The 23,446-nt window shown below is 38.1% G+C and overlaps 1 protein-coding gene and 2 long non-coding RNA genes across 7 annotated transcripts in view; 1 reads left to right on the top strand and 2 right to left on the bottom strand.

The window, feature by feature from the left end:
• The window catches only part of LOC136248914 (uncharacterized), a 29,474-nt gene extending 9,116 nt beyond the window's left edge, over positions 1-20,358 (top strand). For 2 of the 5 annotated variants that reach the window (XR_010697903.1, XR_010697902.1), the window contains exons 2-5: positions 4,767-4,844; positions 9,630-10,257; positions 16,616-17,136; positions 18,770-20,358. This is a non-coding gene — a long non-coding RNA (uncharacterized lncRNA). Of the gene's footprint in view, positions 1-3,160; positions 3,301-4,766; positions 4,845-9,629; positions 10,258-15,025; positions 16,561-16,615; positions 17,137-18,769 lie in introns of those variants that run through there. The other 3 variants (XR_010697905.1, XR_010697904.1, XR_010697906.1) reach the window with 3 other exon arrangements.
• Positions 13,459-14,899, bottom strand: LOC136248908 (uncharacterized). Its single transcript, XR_010697898.1, has 3 exons — positions 14,560-14,899; positions 13,678-13,727; positions 13,459-13,627 (listed from the first exon to the last, which is right to left on the bottom strand). It is a non-coding gene; the product is annotated as an uncharacterized lncRNA (long non-coding RNA).
• On the bottom strand, positions 16,225-23,147 carry LOC136248912 (uncharacterized). The gene is made up of 7 exons (XM_066040760.1): positions 22,976-23,147; positions 19,182-20,239; positions 18,765-19,085; positions 17,017-17,118; positions 16,805-16,906; positions 16,584-16,697; positions 16,225-16,534 (listed from the first exon to the last, which is right to left on the bottom strand). The coding sequence occupies exons 2-7, from the start codon at positions 20,208-20,210 to the stop codon at positions 16,424-16,426; spliced, it is 1,779 nt and encodes a 592-aa protein (XP_065896832.1). The 5' UTR covers positions 20,211-20,239; positions 22,976-23,147; the 3' UTR covers positions 16,225-16,423.
• Positions 23,148-23,446: the final 299 nt, after the last annotated feature.

Genomic DNA, 23,446 nt, shown 5'->3' on the forward strand with positions numbered 1-23,446 from the left:
AGCGCCTCTAGGAGAGACCTGCGTAGTGTATCATCAGAGGAAATCTTCTGGAACAGGGATGAATCATCCATCAGAAAGTCAATCGGCAAAGAGAAACAAATTTGACAACTCGTGCTCGTGTGAGCGACAGAAAAGAGCGCCACCGGAAGTATAAGATTCTATTTATAGATTTAGCTTTGAAGTGCTGTGAGTAACAGGAATTAAGGGCAATACCACTAGTTAACACTGTACCTTGTATCCGGAACCTCCGAAATACAATTAAGTTACCCCACCTAGTGTCGCCATGCATGCCCATATTTCATAAGCACGCATTCCCCAAAAGTTCTTTGTGGGTTTAAGGGTTAAGTTTGTGGATGAATGGTATGGAATTTAGTTATTATGGACCTCAGTTTGCAAGAGCCAAATTACAAGATGTGCTCTGGTTAAAGTGTTGTGAAGAACCTAATAGTTGTGGTCTACCACACTGACTCTTTTTCTTAATTGCAGTAAGGTGGATATGAATAGTTACCACTACTTTTGGTCACAGTTTACAACTAGAGAGGTCCCACAAGAAGATGAATCAGTGGTAGATACAGCTACAGTAGTGGCTGTACTACAAGCCATGTACCAGGATTTTCAAGTCCATTGTCCTATTACAATTATGCATGTGTAAACTATGTAAGCGCTCAAAGTTCAAATTGTGTACCGGTACAGTACTGATAGCTATATGCCTTTACCATATGGTCTGACCTTCACTGGAGAATTGATTACTATCACTTATGTACTACAATGTAACAATTTCATATACAACATTGTTGTATGTGTGTATAACAATCTTCCGCCAAAGCACATTATTAGTAATACATGATGTACAGAGCATGTTTTAAATAAGGAATTATTTCCTTTGATGATGCTCTTGACTTGACTGAATACTCCTTCAGCTGGCATTAGATCAGGGAGGTGATGCAGCCTAGCTCCTGCTTTGTCTCTAACTTCCTTAATGTGGTGAATGCCTGCATTGTCCATTTCCACCACTGATCTAGCATTTATTCCATTAAAAGGTATCAAACAAGATAAAAGGTACTTATCAACAAACTCAGCAAACATCTTTCCACATACAGTTCCTTCTTCGAGGTACACATCATGAATGCCACTTAAAGACATGACAGGTATAGCCAAATGTCGAATACCTCTTACTAACAGATGTCTATCCTATACTGGCATCCCTCTGAAGCTAATACTTACCAATCATGTTGCAGCGATCGCAACCTGTTTCATCAATAAACACCAGCATGGATGAGTCATACATTGATTTCTCTGCCATATACTTAGCTCATTCTTAATCTGATTGTTACAGAGCAATATGGTGCATCGCCTGCCTAGTCACACCTATCCTCTTGAAAGTTCTGCAAATGTTAGATGAGCTACTGTCGATGTCCATCTGCAAGAACTTCTCTTTCATTTCTTGTAAATAAATACCTACTATTAACTCAGTTTCTCAAAATCTTGCATGACACAAACTGGGCCATTTCTTCTTGATATAGGCTTGATGTCTCCTGTTTGATTACACAAGCTTGTATGGCAGCACATTTGTCACTATGTTGCTTCTTTAACCATCTACAACTTCTTGAACATTCACCTGCTTATCAAAGTAGTACATTCTCACTAGTTGCACTTGGTTCAGATTGGCCATGTTTTAAATGTGTGTGCGATTTCAGACTTAAAAATCCCGGTACTGTACAGCCGTGATATACACTTGATGTACCTTTTACTTTCTGGAATTCTTTTTTAATCAAATTCAATCTCTGGTTTGTAGACAGGCAGGTTCTTCCTGCCCATGATTACTTAGACCATATTTATAATCTGGAGCTTTCACAACAGTTGCTATATACGGTACCACCCAAGTGCAATGTCATGAGCAAAAACTCAGTAATAAAGGGGCATAGCAGCTGTTTTGCTCACAAGTAACGAAATTGCTGCCACACCCCTGAAGACTCGCGGGTGAAATGGGTGCCACACTCCTTTATGAGTGAGTTTTTAATCACGCAATTAGTGCTCGCGACGTTGCACTTGGGCAGTACTGTATGGTTGGCATATACGTACAGAGTCTGCCATATCATACAGTACAGTAGTACTGTATATTAGGGATTGTGGAGGTTAGCACCTTTTTACAAAAGAAATATTGACCAGATATCAGCCTCACAATAGCTTCATGGCACCTTGGCAGTATTGGTTAGGTAGAATCAAGCCCAAAAGTGTCTTCAGAATGGCCAAAAACGCTTCAGATGGGTTGCTATGGAATTTAAATTTTTTTTATTCAGTGAATTTTCTGCTGACTGACTGATGCCTTCAGGCAAGCGTAACTTGATAACGGCTAATGCTACAGGCTTGATTTTTTCATTGTTCGACGTCACTGCAGCCCGACAGGTGCCTTTTGGCATACCGCAGTATGTATAATGCACACATCATGGACTTATCTTTGTCCTCCTTTGTGTCCCATTTCTTTTTGCTGACCGCCAAAGGTGTCGATTCGCGGTAGTTAGCTCGATGGATTCCCTATGTTTGTAAATTTAATTGGAATTTTCCATATTTTCCATGTTGACTGGATTGATTACAGAGGGGCTTCTTCTACTGTACTTTGTTAGTAATACTGTGTAATGGGCTGAGCATAGCTGAAAGCGAAACATAATGCCCATATCACTTTCGAGTCAGTAATTGATAGTTGGGGCACATGAATCATCCATATTTTCTGTGGTGACTGGATTGATTGCAGAGACCCTTCTCCTACTGTTCTTCGTTTGTAGCGCTGTGTAACGGGCTGAACATTGAGGCGTAATGGCCACTTTCAAGTTAGTAATTATTGATGGTTGGGGCACTCATTAACTCTGGCACCATTCTTTCTTTTGATGCGGTATGCATGGGTTCAGCAGTTATACAAAAAAAAGTTAACAAACAAGTATAAGGAAAAATTAAAGTATATGAATTTTTAAGAATTTTTCCTTTTCCTTAAGTATATGAATTTTTCCTTTTCCTTAAGTATATGAATTTTTCCTTATACTTGTAGACTTTGGGGTAATGGGATGGGGAAGTGACTTAGTATCACCTGTAGTATATAAAGTCCCGTAGTTGCCACTCTACTGAAAGACAATAACCATAGCCAATTCACATTTTTATACACTAGTGAAAGAGCTGTGAAAATGGTCTACCTTGGTCATGCTACCATTGGTCTACTTAGCCATACAGTCAGTTACAAACTGAAGTATAGTGAAGCCCGTGTATTAAGGACACCTTCAAAAGTGTCCTGATTATCTGATTTTCCTGGTAAGTTTACATAATTTGGGAAATGTCCATATTGTACAGGTGTCCTCATTTTCAAGTGTCCTGATTAACATGTTCCACTGTATATTGTTTTGGCGTTGTAGTTTCTCCTTGGAGATCAAGTAGTTTAGCTTCTTTCATACTTTGCAGCAGCTCATTATGTTGTACTTTATCCTTTTAGATCCTCTACCCCAGGGCACACGTACTACTTCTCTGTGAAGTGGCTCCTGCTGACACTAGAGCTAGGACTAGTCTTTTTTTTCTTTCATTCATTCATTTTCTTGCTATTTGTATTCAAACATTGATTTGTTTTCTGATTTTTGTTTTTTTAACTCATAGTTTGTTTTTTAAACTCAATAGTTGTTACCGTATAGCGAGTTATTTTCAAAACAGAAAATTTTGCACAAGAAGCAAAATCTGAATTTCGAAGGATTTTAATTTCAAAGAGTGCATATTTCGAAGTCCGGATGGATGTCAAATAAACAGAAATTTGTGTCACAAATTATGGAGGTGCATGAATGTTTGCCAAAAACTGACTTACTGATGGAATGATCCCCATCCCTGTGCACTGGAGAGAAGACTGAGGGAGTCTTGAGTGGAATAAATTCACTGGCTTGATCACGCTTGATCGTAGCTGGCTATCTACCATAGATTCTAGAGCAGACAGCATCAATTCCCATTCTGGATCATCTGTTTTCTAGTTATTGGCACAGTAATGATACAGTTTACCTTATCACCAGTAATACTGAGCGAAAACTCGAGGAATACGCAAGCGATTTGCTAAAAGTCGGATTGTTGCTTCAACCGGCTTGTGGGAATTTATTTTCAAAGAGAAGGGCCTCTTTGAAATATCCGGGAATGAAAATTACCAGCTATACAGTAATAAGTATAAAATCCTCAAGGATAATGCCCATTTTTACAGTGGTTTGCTATTTGGACTGTTCTGGTGTTTTTCTGTGACCAGAATATCGGTCAAAAAAATCAAGCCTGTAGCATTGAGCATAGTCGAGTTATGCTTGGCTGGGGGATCAGTTAGTCAGTTAGTAGAAAATTCAGTCAAATAGTTAAAATTTCCATACAAACTCGGTGGAAGGGTTTGGGATTGCTCTGAAGGCATTTTTGGGCTTGGTTATGCTTGACCAATACCACCAAGCTGATTTGAAAGAAAGGTGAGGCTGTTTTTTTTTTGTGTTGGGTTGATATTGAAGAGAAAGAAAGCCCAAACCTCCATGATCCCTACTATACAGTGCTACTGTATGATTCGTAGCAACTAATGAAAGGCTGCATTAATGATTATACCTAACCAATACTGCCAAGGTGTCATGAAGGTATTGTGAAGCTGGTTTATGTTTGTCAATTATTTTTGATATTTATCACAATGGTGAAAATCATCTGTTATGTTAGTGTGAGTTAATTATGCATTACATCTTATATTGGGTATAAATAGTTGCACTTTTCTGTTATCTTAGTGGAGAGCGTGTGTACTTCAAAAGTGCTTTATCTGATCAGCTACAACTTGATGACTCCCCTTAGTGTATGGCATTAATGTGAGTGTACTATGCTTATACTGTGTAATAGAACAAGTTATTAAATTAGTTGTACATTGTATGTGCTAAAAACATCATACGTAACTACATGGTACAGTAACTACTGTAAAAGCTGAAAAATTGATGTGAAAATATGTGGTAAATTGAACAATTTGTCTATTTGATGAATTTAAATTTGACGATTCATCTTGCTTACAGGGGCCTGCACTAATCATGCACAGACCATATTCAAGCAATAGTCATGGCAACTCAAACAATAGCTTTGAGTTTTATAGCTGTATCCAATGCCGAGACCATGAGTGATGCAGTTATCTGAGATGGGATGCATGCGTGGGAGTAGGAGAACACGCCTTGCAGGTGCCTCTGGCCTGCATATGACAAATCTGAAAGGTACAGAGAAATCTCTGACTGCAGCTATGGGACCATTGGTATATCGGTGGAGTCATTGTGGGATTGTTAAAGTCGTCATACAATGTTAAAGTAAAGTAAATGCGGAAGACTGAACATGTTTTTGTTGAAGAGCTGGAGAAATAGAAACTCACATTTTATTGCTGCAACTTTAATAGAAGTGGCATAAAACAGATAATAGCTAAACACATGCACTCTAAACCAGGAAGCAATGATATCTCTGGATTTGTCCATTCATCGCAACAAATGTAGCTACAATGTTAGACTCTACCTCCCATAATTGAATTCATTGGATAGACTCATATTTGCTTGGGTGACTGGTCATCTACTGTGGGCTATTAGCCTTAGAAGAGCGTAGCAAATCAATGATCAAAAGTGAGATTTGCAGCCTTTCTGCTAGCAGGTCTCTTGGTGATTTTAAAGACGTCATTATCCAAAGCATATTGTGCATACCATTATCACATTTTGTGTGAATGGGACACAACCATATACACAATCTACCATGACACTGGAATGACCACTATTATCCTGTCAACATGTTACCATAGAAACTAACAACAAAATTGATGGCTTCCCACACAAATTCAGCTTTGCTTTGTCCCTCAACCATGCCATCATGCTATATTTTCATGTTGCACTTGCCGTGGTGCTTAAACTAGTATTTAAAGAACTTTGAGTAGTGAAAGATCAAATAAAATGAGTTGGTGTTATGCCAATTCTAAATACCAGACGCCCATGCAGTTAATACTATCTGAATAGATAATTAATCAACCATGTATATAATTTAGTTTACATGTAAATATTGTAATTTAGCTTATTTCAATTATATTATAATTCGGTAATTATGTTGTTATGCACAGTGTGACTCTAGCAACCCAATTTAAACTGCAAATTACGCACAGAATTATCTCCTCAACTGTTGTATAATGTGTCATGTTTTCCACATAAATTGTTTAGAAAAAACCTCAAGGCTGCCCATCAATTTTGTTCGTGTAAGTATGGGACATAGCCCCTTTCTCTTTGAAGGAATTCTGCTATCCTAAGAAGCCTATTACACTGTTTTTTTTTTTTGTTTTTTTTCAGTTGCATTACACCCATATATCCCATTAGAAAAGTTGTTCACAACATGTTCTTTAACCCATTTAACTCAAATTTTGAAATAGAGGTCTCAGCATAAAGCTTAGCTTCTTGAAAGTGTAATAAAGTGTTTACAAAGCCTGCATTTCACATATACAGGCTGTTTTTGACGCAAAACTGTTTGCTTACATGGGCGAAATGACACACACACACACTTTTTCCCAAAACAATTCCAGTAACCAGGCGTACGCCCTGGTTAAAAAACAGTGCTATATTTGCCATACAAAATGTTTACGTGACTACAGTGTTATATACGTCACTGCAGTTGTATATGGAGAACAATGCATGGGCAAAAAAAAAAAAGCAAAAACAAAACATTTGCCTGGAAGAGTTCCATGTTGCATTAAATTGTTAGAGTTGTTAGTTTCAAAGGTTAACTAGGTAGGTTCAAAAAGCTTTCTTTAAATCATTTGCAAAGTGCTATATTTCATCTCAAGGTCACTCTTTCCTCTCATTATTAACTCTTGGTGCTATATTATGGCCCAACCTTACTGTATGACAGTAATCAAAAATGCAAGGTATGAAAGTCAACCCTGAAGGCATTTGGGTGGTACCAACATCATACCACAACTCAGTAATTAGCAACTGCATAGACAAGACCGGTATCTCTCTGATGGTTTGTGTGGGGGTGGTAAATAAACCATCTGGTCACTGTTGCACACTTTCTGTGAACTCACTGGAATGCAATTAGATTACATCACGGTATTGTTTTGTGCCAAGGATGATGTAATAATCGTTCCAATCACCTCTGTGAACAGGCTTATACTGGTAATGTCCTAGTGACGTATTCGAAACATTGCTGAACATCTTCCTTGACAATTCTACTGTTTCACAAATCCGTACTGAACCATAGTCGTTCTTATACCAACGCTTTAAGAACCCTATATCAGGGAAACAAAGATCCTAAGCCCATGGCATTGTTAAACTTTCAAAAAAGTGATCTGTAGCTGTTTATTACATAAAGTATTTGGATTATTAGTGTTTGTTTCGTCACAGTCCACAAAGCAATCTGATTGGCTCTGCCAACATTCCGGCAGTGGTCCCAGAATGTGTGCAACAGTGACCAGACAATATACTTTGTACCACCCCCACACAAACCGTCTGGCATACAATACTAGTTGGCTGGAACATAGGTGTACCTGGACTAATATTGTTTGCCTGTAGGGTATGCATTTTACAAGTGTTTGTTTACAATGCAGTAGATCAGATGTAAACAATGTTGTTGCCTTTTGAAACATCTTCATATAGTTTGTGCTAGTGAATATAGGAATATACTTTGTACAATTTAAGGTGAACACTATGAGCCAAGTCCCAACTCTAGACTAATGTACACGCGAGTTATGGCTTTATTTTCAGTGTACAAATCTAATTGCTACTGTCTAGCACCAAAACTGTTCACCATAATAGGCTGAAACTTTGTTAACCTATTCCTTGGACACTGTTGATAATACACTCTAAAATGGTGTGAACTGCTGTATACTTTTACCAAGAGGGTCACACGTGTTAGTTCAATTACTTTAGTAGAATGCACACCTTTGACAAAATATTCTAATAGAACAGTCATTTCTACTGTTCAGATAATGGAATGTTTCGCCAATAATGGAGGGATATACTGCTGTACTCTTTTTTTGTGCATTTGATTTCAGTGAACAGTCAACTGTTCTAATAAATTAGCTGGTGGGCATTAACTTATTTGTGCCATTAGGTATGAGAAGATGACTGGGCTAGCAATTGAGGTTTGCTCTGTATATAAATGAATGACTTCATTTATCTGAAGTTTTCGATTATCTGAATGTACTCAGGGTTGAATAATGAGGGACCACTGTATGTCAGTAATAACTAGCAAAGAAACAAGTGTGAACCCACGCTGTCTGATTTACAATGTTTTCTTTTTTATTTGCATATCTTCTTTACCAGTAGAATTCATGCACGTTTTTAACTATGCACAATGCTTGGTGTTGTTGTGTTATAAAGCTTTAAGTTTGTAGCTAGTACAATTTGGTACAAATCACAGCTAATTTGTGATAGCTGCACCTTAAATAAGCAAGTGTATTGTAGAGGGTACTATCACAGAAAAATCATTGATATTACTTTGATCTGTCACTAAGAGAATTAGAGACCTGTAAGCTTTAGCAATCTCATAGTAACTGTTATGTAAGTGAATTGCGTAAAATTCTAAGACTAATAGTGATCATGCATGTTGAATTTCAAACTGCATAGTTAGACTAACTGCATATGTGACCCAGTCTGGGAAAACCGGTCTTATTGCCTATTTAAAAGTATCGAGAAACACCGGTTTTAAGTATTTAGTGTGTTGTAGCTCGCCAGTGGTTGAAGCTATGTGTACCAAATTTTCACATGTTTTACACCAATTCCTTACCTTCCAGAGCATCCACTGTGCAAGGAGCCAACAACTAAGCTTTCCGCCATTTTAGATAGTTTTTAAACCGAGGTTGACTGTATCAGGTGAGCTGCAAAAGGGGTGGGAGGCAGGAGGCCTGAAAGGTGGGCAAGATGGTGTTCAAAAATTGAAAAGGAAGGCGTAGGGATTAGTTAGGCCATGTTTTGGGCCATTCAGGTCTCAAAATTGGCTAAAATGAAAGGAAATTCACAGTAGAGGTACTCATTCAACACCACAGAGCTGTACAGCACATACAGTCATCCCCAGGCTGACCAGAGCTCCATTAATGCCCCACACTGCACATATGGATCGCCACTGGGCTTGGGAAAAGCAGCCAGCAAAACCAGACCACTCAAGTCTAGCTGATTTTGATTGTGGAATTAGATAGTTTATTCATATAGCTTTGTGTCCTTGGTGAAAAATCGAATCTGCTGACATGGGCGATAAATCTCAGACTGGGTCACATATTTGGTATGTTGCTGGCCTTGAAGGTTTTCATAGTAGTCATATACAGGTTACCATGTTTCACTGTGTAAATGAATTGTTACAATGATGTTTTGTGCATGTTTTATAAAAATGACAGCCTATTAATTTCTACACATCAAATCTTAGTCCTGTAAGTCCTGAAGGTTCAGATTATCCCCATGACTGACTGGGTGGTGATTTGTTTTGACTACAGATGTGGTAGTGTAGACCATAATGAAGTTAGTACTAAGTGCAAGAAGGTTGTGCCAGTGGGTTGTGGTGAACTTGTTTGTCTGATTAGTAAGATAAATGTCTCTTATATAATTAGTTGCTAGGAGGTGGCACATATTCTTACTACAATGAATACACTGTAGGAATTTCCCTGATGGCCACCCCACACATACATGGCTGCACACTGTCCCCTTGGAGCTCAACCATTGAACCACCAAGTGAGGACACCAAGTGAGGACTTGAAATTTACCAATACTGATAATCATTATGTTGATATTTATGTGGTATTAGTATAGGTAAAGTATAGAGCAGTCAGTGTTACTCAACAGGTGCACTGTAAAGCAAGATATTAAATTTGTCACATGATTGTGCTTAAATTTAAGTTCTTTGGTCATAAAATTGTCTAAATGGAGAGACTAGTGATTCCAGATTGCTCATGGATTGGCTGTTAATCTTTTAATTAATAACTACAAAACTTGTTTCAGTAGTGCAAAATGGCAAATACAGTAAGGGCAAGGGAGGTAGGACAAGCCCAATGCTGCAAGACTGAAAGTATTTCACGTGAACTGAATAAACCCTGTACAAACAGTAGAGGATGGGGCTTGATACATATTTAGTTTGAATGGTGTGATTAACAATTGGAAAAATGTTGCTGTTATGGAGTAATTAGACATATAGTGATGATGTGTGGCAGTCATGACTTTCACATCAACAGTAACAGTGGTCATCAATGATTACAATACAATGATGATGATCTATTACTGTCAACAGGTACTGATGTTTACATCTCTGTTTGAATCACATGTATGGATGCAAACTCAGCCTCTTGCAGTTATGATCAATTAAAGCCTACACTCACATCTCAAGCAGGTGTTACACGATTCGATTACTGCTGCAAATGTCAGTAGTATGACTATGTTTAATAAAAATAGTTTATTAGCATTTTGTAGTGTGTGTCCCCCTCCAGATGAGAGTTTCATTTTAAGGGCTGTGGAGAAGTCTAACTAGAGCACATTCAGCAAATTGTTGAGAATAAACACCTTTGTCTGTTCTTTAGGCTTGTCCTTATTCAACACCAATCAACTCATCTAAGGATCAAAGATGAATTTGTGACTTTGTACAGGTTGCATTGGTGCTGAATAAGACTATGAACTCTTGGCAAGGAGTACAGGACATCTTGTCTCTTACATTTCTTGTTAAAAGGACAAAAAGCCAGACAGTAAAATTAGTATAAAACTCTATGATTGGTGGGTGTAGCCAGGTTTGGGAGCAGCTCATGTGACTAGTTACTTTGTAGTGAATAAATAGTGGAACAGACAAAATGGATGTCTCTGTATCAGTACATGGATTAGATCACTGTACTGGAAATTTTACATTTGAATAGGCACAGCTATATTAGCACACATTTAATTCCTACTTTAGTCATATATAGCATTTCAATAATTTAGATGACTAGTGTCCACAAAAATAACTGCAAGTTTAGGCAACCTCCCTGGCTTTTCTATTTCTATCTAATTTTTCATTAACCTTCTTTGTAACACTGTTTATGACTGGTGGACCAACGCATACCACATCAGAAGAAATAACACAGTGACAAACTTAATGTAAAAATTAATTGTGTGACTGAGTGCTCACCACTAAAAGTGAAGTGGCTATTCCACCTCGTTTTCAGCCATATATGGTCTGCTTTTTATACAGTGTGACAAAGAACAGTATGAGAAGCACCTGTGTAGTCTGCAATCAATCCACTTGCTAGGAAAATTATTTCAGCCAGCTAAGAAGCACCAACATTTATTCTAATAGAACGATCTGTGCAATAACTTGAAGTCACTGAGATCTACTGGTTTTGAATTGCTAAATAGCTGAGACTACATCCTAAACTGCTTGTGTTTAGTTCAGTGACTGCTTTATAAGAGTATCTTGATCATGGAAGGATTCAGCAATGCTACAAAGAAGTGTTATCATACAGTTGACTTGATTATGGATAATGCTATGGACTTGATGTCTTCATTATTTCACTCATACCAGGAGATATGCTTTTTGCCTACAGCTGCAGCTACAATATGTGCACCACTGACTTATCTTTGTCCTTCTTTGTATCCCATGGTGTTGATTTATGGGTAGTGTGGCAATGGCTTCTTGGCTGATTATCAATAATGGTACCATTCCTGTAAACCTCTTTAGGCCATCTGTGTGGCCCAGCAGCCCCCATTTCTCAACTTTAGTGCAGTGTAACTGTTCTAGTTATTATTATCCATCTGAATTTCATGCCGTTGGGAAAGGTAAGAGAAAGGTTACACTTGAGATGTGGAGCAAGAATCACACAGCACTATTTCTCTTATGGCATCATTATAATATGCTGGTGTCGCATTGCTGAATAATAGAAACTATTTTTCATATGTTTGTAGTTTAGTGTTTTGAGGATTGTAGTGCAATTTGTCTATACCAAAACAGCTTTAGAAACAAGTTGATGTTGTGCTACTTCTAAAAACCAGGCGCCAAGCAGCTAGCTAACTCATCTGGAATAACTATAGACAGTATATACTACTATGAATTAACCAACTATGTATTACTACTTTACAATAGGGTAGTTTGATAATATAATTAGCTATTTCTCGTATTTCGTAATTCATGAAATATTCGCAATTCGTTCAATTACGTTGCTATGCACTGCTAAGGAAGCGTTTGTTAAATAAACCGCTTTAACCAACATATTACGCACAAAACTATCTTCTAAACTGTTTTATAGTGTGACTAACGTGTTTTTTCCCACAAATTCTCTCGACAAAGCCTCAAAGCTGCTCTTCATTTTCGTTCGCGTACGTAAGGGATACGCCCCCTTTCAACTCGAAGCGATAGGCTATTCCTGGCAGTGTACGAGGCCTGCACCGTTGTTTTTCAGTTGCTAAATGCCTGAAAACCTCAAGGGGAAGGTAGTCTGAGGAAAGTCACCACACCCGTATTTCAGTCCGCCGAAAAGAAACCACCTCAGAGCAAAGTTCACCTGTGCAGAAGTTTAACACAGACTTCATTTCACTTTAACTTCTAACGTAAAAGCTGCTTTTACCGTTATTAAACGATTTTGCTCACGTGGGTGCGTACGGACAAACATAGGTAGATAGGTACACCACAGATACTATACTTACAAAGGATTGGCAACGCGCGATCAAAACAATAGTGACGTCATATCCAATCCTCGTTATGGTCTTTACGCGCCCTCTGCCCGGTTACTAGACGCACAAGATTCTTAGTTTCTTCTTCCGTAGCACGGGTAGTTATCTCTATTGACGTACAACCTTCTTCAAAAGAGCCCAGCACTACTAGGTGAGTAACTGATAAAGGAAAATAGCGTAACACACCCTAAAACATCAACCTAGCGTGTAAAGAAGTTCCAAAACTCATGGCTATTCACACTTGTGGAGTTTTTACAAAGAAACACAACCGCTTTGTTGAACACAATTTATAAGAGAATACTTGAAACCATTAGTAAAGTGTAATGCTTTGTTTCATAGAGGCTAAAATTATTTCGTAAGTTGTGATTTGAAGCTCATTTTGAAGTCATTTCGTTATGTTGATTTGTGGAGTTTTGTCGTAGTAGTGAGAGAAGAAACAGCAAGTTACTATACAGCAAAAGAGAGCTTAATGTTATGGTAATGGAATGCAAACATGCATGAGCTCAAATTCAGATGTGGCATTAGCCATCAATACATGTGATCCAGCAGCTCAATGTATTGCCCTGAAGTCACAGTCACTGGTGTATAGCCATCCACCACTTGGTTGAGATGGTCATTTTATCTAGACGCAGTGAGGGAGACAGTAGTGGAAACAAAATGAAGCTGCTAGTAGTGAAGCGCACTATATGTGAGACATCAACGTAGTTTATATTGGTGCATACAGTGGTCAATCAAGAGCCTACATTGATGTAGTTGGTCCACTGGATATCGAATTGATGTACCCATGTCACACTGAAGGTAGCATACAAACCTGGCGTCGCCAGTATCAATCATGAACAAAACGTATACACACACCATACATTATAGACAAATACAATAACTGTTATTTAGTAGCCATGAACCGAAATGAGTTTGCCTGATACTACCTCGGCACATCATGTTCAGTATTGTCCACTGCAGTTCAGACTCTGTATCAGTACAAAATAAGCACAGTATACAGAATAGCACAACCACATACCAACTATTGTTGATAGCATGTTTCCACCCTTTTGTAGACTGTAAAAAATGCTAGAAAAGTGACAAACAGTGGTTATATATTGTTGTAACAATAATACAAATTGCTGTTTAAGATGCTGTTACTCTGTTATGAAACCTGACATATTATTCAGATCAATATAGCCACGTACTCTTAAGGAACAGCCATGAAATGTAGACATGTCATAGATGGATTTGTTGAATTCCCTCTTAGAATTGATTTCATAGTTACAGAAAAATCACTAGTTCGGGAGGATAATGAAATTGACACAGCATTACAATCGCATCTATCACAGCTTGTGTGATCAGTTGCAACTACTCAGTGCTGAGGGGTCAGCAACAAGCTCTAAATCTTGTACGTCAATTCTTGAAATCTGAAATCTTTCACTCCAGCTAATTACTTGGTTGCTGACCTCTCAACCAAGGCAGACACATACTGTATGTAGTTAATGCACTATACCAGAGCACTATACCAGAGCACTACACCATGAAAAGCTTATGACAGCCATGCCATCAAAGTTAAATCATGAATGTAATATGAAAAGTCATTTCATGATATGTTTCATAGGCCATGAAATGCATATGCATATTAGAATTTCATGGCACTAGAGATTTTGTGGGTGCAGTACCCATGAAAAATGGGAAAAAACATGGGATCTTTCATAAGTAGAGGCACAACAACTTCATATGCTCATCTGATAGTGTTCAATAGGAAATAGACTGCAGGGAATCAAAACTTTGAGTATGCAAGAATACAAGTGATACAGGCAGATTGATCGATTGTACGTCGATGTTTACTCCATACAACCGCCGGGTGCACTATCATGGTTTATTAGTAGTACATCATCATATTGATATCACATACCAGCAGTATAATCCATTCGTTGACCTTTCAGGTGAGATTCCAGCTCGGATACAACAGTGTTAATTCCACCGTCACAGCTCAGCTGCAGCCGAGTCACCGGATCTCTTGTATAAATCCATTGGCGATGACGAAATGGACCTGCGGTCGTAACTCGCTACAATAATCTTTTGCAAGAGTAGTTCCCCTCTCGTAGACAACGAATAACAGCACTGGGAACGGCTGTCGTCTCAGCCGTATCTATGACAATAGACGCGCTCACTTACGTAACAACTCACGTGACCATAACGAGGATTGTCGAACGGTTGTTATGCGCGTTGCCAATCCTTTGTAAGTATAGTATCTGTGGGTACACACACACACACTTTTACGGAAACAATTACAATAAACCAGGCGCACGCCCACAGCCGGCCTTCGGCCGGCTGTGGGCGTGTGCCTGGTTTAAAAAAGAATTCCCCCTTCCCCCAAAACAAAATTTTTTTAGAGCCTAATTGTGAAATTCAAGTATGGCGGCCTAGAAATGGCTGTAGTGATGTTATGTAATGCTATGAAAAGCTTGTTATATGTACGTATGCTGTTATTGTGTATGTTATGTGTATACTGGAACCTGTAAATCAGGACACTTGAAAAAATGAGAGCACCTATATAGTCTGGACACTTGGTAATGGTCCCAAGAGCCTCTTAGCATGTAAACTGACCTGGAAAATCAGGACACCTTGATGATCAGCACACTACTGGACAGTCCAAAAGTGTCCTTAATACACAAGTTTCACTGTATTTGTTGAATGACTGTCCTATTGGAGTATTCTCAATTGTGCTTTGATGTTATGATGAATAGACTGTCCACACTGTGATTATCAATTTGTTATTATAAGTTGTTTGCCTATAATGGTCATTTTTTATGAATCTCTAACTACCTACCTGTGCTTTGTTTTTCATTTCATTAGAACTCTGTAGTAGTTGCTTAGATTTCACAAAAGATTTGAGGTTTAGTGGCTAACCTATCTGCACACAATTTTTTTTCATAAGCGATTTCCCCTGTAAGCATGACAATATATTGGTTTATTTTCTGTGGATGATCACCAGTAACTCTGCAACTATTTATTCTAACCACAATTTGCCCCCCGGTTATGTGCATGCCAAATTTCAAGGAAATCAGATTATGCATTTGTGTTTTGACATGTTTTTTTAAGTGTGTGGGGAAAAAATAAGGTGTATTTTAGAAATTTTGTATCTTGGGAATGCCTGAAGGGATTGTGCTTAACTGAAGGTAGAGGGTATTTCCAGTTTTGTAAGGCAGCACAAAGCTACATGTGCGAAGATCACACACTGGCTTCTTGGCCACACATCCATGTGTCTTGATTAGGGATTTTACAAGCTAGTAAAGATCACAGTAAAGGTGCTTACATACACTGCTTTCATTAAGTGACATTTTTCAAATAGTGGTCAACTTGATGCAACAGGAGTAAGGATGCTTATGTACCATTTATTGTATATTGTGAGAATATTTAATGTTATGTGCATGCGCTCTAATTAATTAAGATGTCACTTCAGCCCAACAGGTGCCTTTTGGCAAACTGCAGTAAGTCTTTGTTTAGGCATATGTGTGAAAATGGCACATTCTTGGTCCTGTATAATATACACGTCAAACATCTGCACTTGGTGGCACAACACACTATTTTTGATGCAGTAATTTCATGAACTTGAATGACATTATTAATGAACACATTTTAGTATGACAACTGTTTGGTGAACTGAGTGTGTACCTACTAGTTATGAGAGTATTGTGTGTATATTACATCAAGGAATAGGTCTAGTTGTGTTTTGATTAAAGAAAACTAAAATTTACAGAAAAATGTGTAGAGAATTACATCTCTTCTTCCTGGAATGGCCCATCACAACTGAAAGTTTCACAGGCTCCCACTAAGGACTGCTCATCACATACTTGTATTGGTTCATGAAGTGGTACTGAGTCATCCTGTAATTCAATATTTATCATGAAATGTAAATATCTGTATTCTTATTACTTGCTGCAGAAATCCATCCATTTCATCTACAGGTCCAACAACATGAAACTGTTCAGTTCCTTGTCTTTCCCTCGATGTTAACACTTCCGATTGATGGAAATGGTTCTCAGTGTGCTACAAGAAGTAAGGAACAGTCTTAGAGTTATTACAAAACAAGTTATATAGCTGTGGCGTGGTTACAAAAATCAAAAGAACAGTTCAATTACATAAATGTCCCTTACCTCACAAGTTACTGGTGGGTTATTGAGTATGATGCCTGGAACAATGGACTGTCCTCTCATTAGTGGAACGCCAGAGCAGCATTCTGTAGTAGGAACTGTGTTCTGTGAAGAATATCCACATGATTACATCACAACCGTAAAATTGATTATAATAGCTTGTGTAATGATAAATGAATGGGGGGCTCAGTTCTTGATTTCTTCAAAATGATTACCTGTGTGCTAGCAATAGCTCCAGTCACCATACACGACTGTGTTCCACATATCTCATTAATAGGAGCAACTATGATATCCTCACACAGTTGAATTGGAACAAGCTGTAGTATAAATGATGAGTATGTGGATTTTTTGTACATGTACTCATGCATGCTGCATGTACGTATGTGTGTATGTGCTTGTATCAATCAAAGTTGAAACCATGTCCAGATGGTCAACTGGGTCACACCATTTTATGGACTGTCTAGGTCTGACCCAGAGTGGAATGAATTAATAAACTTGGTGTGTGGAACATATGTATGAGTCATAGCCTAGCTAACAGTAGCCTAGCTTCTTTTGTGGCTGTCATATGTACATGGGAAGCCACACTAATTTATCAGTATGTTGACTACATGTAGGCTTATGTGGAGCCACACCCACTAATCAATGATTGATTATAAAAAAACTTACCTGTGTTTAGTTGTCACACAAGCACATGGCATGCTATAAATGTATCTCTTGATGCACACTTAATTAAACCACTCTGGGTCAGTGGTCACCTGGGTCAAACCAAGTTTCAACCCCAGTCTGTTTGTACATGTCTACAAGTACACGAAAAAAATTGGAATTTTCAACTAGAGTAGGGACCATAGTACATCGATAAAAGTACTGAAACAAGTTGGAGTAGTGCATGATATTAAATCACTGTAAAAACAATAAGAAGTGTTATATCCCTACTGTGCTCATGATACACAGTAGGGATATAACACTTCTTATTGTTTTACGGTGACTTATTATCATGGACTACTCCAACTTGTTTCAGTACTTTTATCGATGTACTATGGTCCCTACTCTAGTTGAAAATTCCAAATTTTTTCATGTACTTGTTTGTTAACTTTTTTTTGTAAATAATTTTATTATGACTGGTGAACCCACGCATACCGCATCTGAAATGGCACCGTACGTCTCAGCTATATCAATTATCTTCTGAAAAGTGAAGTATCCATTATGCTTCGTTGTTAGCTATGTTCAACCTGTTACACAGCTTTTTGAATCAAGAACTATTTGAAAAGCACCTCTACAATCCACGCATACGAAAAGAAAGGAGTGCCGCGCGCCCTAATTATATTAATTATTGTCTGAAAAGTGAAGTATCCATTACGCTTTGCTGTCGGCTATGTTCAACCTGTTACACAGCAGTACGAATCAATAACTGTTTGAAAAGCACCCCTGCTATCAAAATAGCCACTATGAAAAATATGGATGATTTCCATTACGAAGGGAAGCCATCACATGCTACCACCAAATCAACACCTTTTGCTGTCAGCAAAGATGAATGGGACACAAAGGAGGACACTGGTAAGTCCATGAAGAATGTATTGTACGTACTGCGGTATGCCAAAAGGCACCTCTCAGGCTGAAGCAACGCCGAACAGTGAAAAAATCAAGCCCGTAGCCTTAGCCGTTATCGAGTTACGCTTGTCTGAAGGCATCAGTCAGTTACTTACTTACTCAGTCAGTAGAAAATGCCATCAAATAAAAATTTTTTTTTTAATTCTGTAGTAACTTGTTGAAAGCATTTCAGGTCACTCTGAAAGCTTGTTTGGGCTTAGTTTTACCCAACCAATACTGCCTTATTGTCATCAGGGAAAATTGAGGCTGGTTTTTGGGTGATATTATTTCGTGGGCCACACCTACTCCTTTGTGGTCCCTACTATACAGTTACTATCGTACTGTATGATTTATGTGTACGTGAATATTATATTACCTTAGGAATGTTCAGCAATTCAGTCTCTGTAATGACAGGAAGTTGAGGGTAATTATCATCATTGACATTGTTCTCATCATCATCTTCATCATCCTCATCACCATCTTTGTCATCCTCATGGATGTTGTTGCCACCATTGTTACTGCGATCACTCCCATTGTTGTCATCATTTCCATCACCACTACCTGCACTGCTACCACTTCCACCAGTAGCAGCACTGTCGTTGCTGTTTTGTTGGTTTCCATGTTCATCATCTTCGTCTTCTGAATTGCCATTTGGTTTACTGTCACTGTCAGAATCATTATCCTGACCTTGATCATCCTAAAGTAGTAACACAAAAAACGATGATAGTACCTTACAAGGCTGGCACATAAACATGGTGTTGAGTATGGTACTCACATTACAAATAATACTTACCACCACAGTATTGTAATCAACACCACCATGTATATAGAGATCATGTATGCAGAGATCAAATGTTTGCAGTGACACAGAGTGGTATGTCGGACAACAAGACTTGGTCAAAACCTTGGTGAAGTAACCAGTTGTGGAGCTAGCACTGCACTGACAATACAAGGAAACTAAAGTTCCCTGCAAAAATCTGTGGCATGAAGAATTGTACTGCTTTTCTATTGCATATAACCATAGTCCTAGCTCTTTAGAACTGACAGTAATTTGCTTTCTTCTATTCTCATTTTGTGGCTCATTCATTCTGTGTCTATCAAAATGTGTACAACACTTCTGTTCTGCCAAAGTAGACATTCCTTTAGATACTGTTGTGTCAATGTCCTTGTTGTTTGAATCATGTGGCACTGAAGGAAAACTGTCATCCATTGTACAGGTTGCTGTCATGTGCGGTGGCTTCCATTTTGTTGAATCTTCTCTGATGCTTAGTAAAGGTTGAAATTCATCCCCTAACTGTTGTAACAAGGAAGAGACAAACAACATTCCTTCTTCCAGTATCTGCACAGCATCAATATTTTTCTGTTTGTACTTTGAGAAGTGTTTCCCATTGCTAATTGCCTTTCTGTTAAGGCATTGTACCAATAAATTAATCTTTTTAAGCAGACCTCCTTGGTTAACAACAGATTGTAAAGATTGCTCTAAATTTTGTATATACTCTTCCTTAGGGGATATTGACTGATTTTCTGAAGCACGTGAACTTTGTTTCTGCAGTGGTAATTCTTCGCTTGGAAGAGATAATGGTACTGTCTCTTTTCTTGGGCTGCTAATAGAAGCCAGCTGTGAGTCCAAAACATGACAATTTGCCTTTGCAGCTAGAGTATCTGAAAGATTTCTGGCCTCACTCATACCTTCTATATTGTGGCATGCTGAGAATTCCTGTTCCTGGTTGACAGACGATGCTGTAGATTGTCGTTGTATTTGATCATTAGTGGAGTATACCAGTGCTCCTGCTATCAGAACTAAGAATGTTTCACTCCACATACTGCAAACAGTTTCCTGAACAGAAAATACTGCAGGAAGTAATGATGTAAATAACAAATTAACATATAGAAATTGGTAAATGTACAATGTAATATGCAAGTTACAAATTTTCTGTGCAAAAATGAATGTATGTATAAGCAACACTGAATGATGTGCCAGACCTTTAAATTAACCTGGGACAAAGGACATTTTCACAAGCAAACAGTGTGCCTTTAATGTACAAGGAAAACATATCTGAGCAACAAATCAATGGCATGTGGCTTGTAAAATTAATTCACCATATTTTACACAAAAGCAACACCATCCAAATCATACAGTACTCACAATGGCTGTTTTGGGGTTAGAAGCCCAAAAGTATCTTTAGAGTGGCCAAAAACACTTCTGATAAGTTGCTACAGAGTTTAATTTTTCTTTCAATATTTAATGGAATTTTCTATTGACTTGACTAACTGAACTGCCTGATGCCTTGAGCATAACTTAACGACGACTAAGGCTATGAGCTTGACTTTTCACTGTTAGACATCGCTTCATCCTGACGGGTACCTTTTGGCATACCGCAGTACATACAATGTACGCATCATGGACTTACCTTTGTGTCCCATTTCTTCTCGTTGACAGCACATGTCGATTTGTGGTAGCTAGTGTGTGATGGCTTCCCTAAGTAATTGCTCATATTTTCCGTAGTGACTGGATTGATTGCAGAGGCGCTTCTCATAATGTACTTCATTTGTAATGGGCTGAAAGTGAAGCATAAATGGCTACTTCACTTTTCTGTAATTGATAGTTTGGGTGCCCGTTCAGACAAAAACATTCGGTGTGGTGCCTTTCTTTCTTTTGATGCGGTATGCGCTAACAAAAAAAGTAAACAGGTAGTAGGAATTTTAAGTTTGATTAGGCCAAAAAGTAGTGAAACAAGGTGTAGGAGACCTCCCTTGTTTCACCTTTTGATGGCTATAATCCCTAATACTTAAAATTCCTTCAAGTAACGAGTGATATATGTCAAGTAAGTAATGTAATGTCTGACCAATGTTTAAATTTGTCCATGTATTTCAACAAGCGTCAAGACATTTGGCCCTGTATGTGCCAGTACACTCATCACCAACTCGGAAAATAATGAATTAGTAAAGTACCGAAATAAAACTTGCTTAACATATGGCCTCAGTTATTATTATACATAGACATTGGTGATGTGATATATATATCAATATCATCGTGATAAGATTTTATATCGTGATATAAGCCTAGGTATAGATTTAAGCTATAATTAGAGAAAAATGTACCAAAGATGTCATTGTACACTACCTTTTTTTTTTGATAAAATAGCTTGCAATGTTGTACGGTATCATGTACCATGTTGTATTCAGGGATTAATCTAGGAGGGCACAGCCCCCCCGGGATTAGCTATTGCCCCCCTAGGTTTATACCTAAAAGCCTTGAGAAATGGAAAGGTTTAATTGATCCCAAAGTTGTATAATAAAATGGTCAATATTCAATGGCACAGTAAAATCACCAAAATTGAGTATATTTATGCCTAAATTTTCCTAAGGAAGCATGCCCCCAAGCCTCCCTAGAATCCAAAGTGGCTTACTTTGCCCCCTCCCCCCAGCTTAATATTCTGGTTGAGCCCTGGTATTGTACTTCTAGTAGTACATCAGTGCTACGAGTGTCATCTGTAAATATACTAGCTGAGTGATGAGTTGTATATCGTGATATATATTAGATTGATATGTTGTGTGCAATAATCATGATAGGAAAATATCCTATACCACACACCACTAATAGACATTGAGAAATCTGATACATAATGCCAAGGTTACATTAAGAACAAGTGAAACTGAGGAGTCAAGCACGTTCAATAGTTTTGTTGCACCCCACCAATAATGTGACCTGGGAAACTTGGCACCAATATAGCCTTAAAATCATGGATTTAAGGCTATATTTTTTTGCTTCAGTTTTCAGCAATCAAATTATCAGTGAGTGTCTACATAATCAGTTTCAAAACACACAACGAACAATCAATTTGTTACGCATGTGATAAAATAACTTTTGCATAGAACACCCATTCTACTATATAGGACACTCTTGATTTCAGTACTTGATCCTCCCACACAAAATCAATCACTATCAGAACTCTTGATACAATACAGCTGTCAGAATTAATCTCACGTGATCGCCTATCTGTATATGACCTCATCAGCATATTTGGTAATGTGTTACGTGACTATAACTGTTTATAATAGGAACTATGTGGTTTGTCTTCATATATGTACGTGGGTCAATACGTATGTTGAGTAGTTTAGTACAGCTTTCTCTTTCAGTCCCCTGCAAAGTATTTCGTCAAGCTATGGATGGTGAACCTACTGTAGACATAATCGTGACCGCCGCTACCTTACGTGGATATAGTTGTTTATTAGTTTATGTAAGTTGTTAAACTTGAGATTTTAGTACAAAACTGTACATGTTATAACATCGAAGGTAGGTAAATACAGTAAGTGGTCTCTGGCACCATAGATAATGTATGCGTTCCTACGTAGGAACGCATACATTATCTATGCTGGCACTTTATGAATAGCATAACGGGAAACAAAGCTTAACAGTGGAGAGGTTTAATATGGTCGCTTCAGTATTCTAGGCACACTGGAGGTTTGTAATACAAAGTGCTAATAATAATAAATACCGCAACGTAGACTATATCCCTGATATTGTGTTACAACTACTGTTTAAGCCCATATATTGCCCACTATAACCTCATGACACAAACATACCTAGAGATTTTCTTTCACTGACGTACACGATAACGACAGTACACCACCACAATCTGTTTAGGTGACAAGCTCTCAGACGGAATACTTGTGCACTTGCAACACTTTCTCACGGCTGATTGGTTCAGGCATAGATTTTAGAGGCGCGTATGGTTCAGGGCGCAGGCACGTAATCATGCATAATGTATGTATATGGTGCAGCTACCTCCTATGCTTACGATCATTAAACATTATATTGTTCTGCCTGCCACCTTGTTGTCTTCCGTTTGACCTGTACTTTGGTTGTTCACTGAAACATCATATCAGTAGTTTTTAATCAACAAGGGTATGACAAAAAAAAGGTACAATGAAGAATTTACATGTTAGCTAACTGGCCAGCTAAAACTGGTAAGAATAGACTCTCTAGTATCCAAGATCTCTATGATTGTCTGAGTGAATACAGAAAGGTAAGTTTTGGCAGTTATTCACATTCCA

This window comes from Dysidea avara, chromosome 3 (genome assembly GCF_963678975.1).
Source record: "Dysidea avara chromosome 3, odDysAvar1.4, whole genome shotgun sequence".
Classification (NCBI taxonomy): Eukaryota; Metazoa; Porifera; class Demospongiae; order Dictyoceratida; family Dysideidae; genus Dysidea; species Dysidea avara.

Excerpts from the sequence above, each read along its gene's own strand:
- LOC136248912 (XM_066040760.1), bottom strand. The coding sequence starts at position 20,210 with ATGTGGAGTGAAACATTCTTAGTTCTGATAGCAGGAGCACTGGTATAC. Across the intron at positions 17,119-18,764 it reads AATTGCTGAACATTCCTAAG|CTTGTTCCAATTCAACTGTG; the intron begins GTAATATAATAT and ends TTTATACTACAG. Across the intron at positions 16,907-17,016 it reads GAGCTATTGCTAGCACACAG|AACACAGTTCCTACTACAGA; the intron begins GTAATCATTTTG and ends TATTCTTCACAG.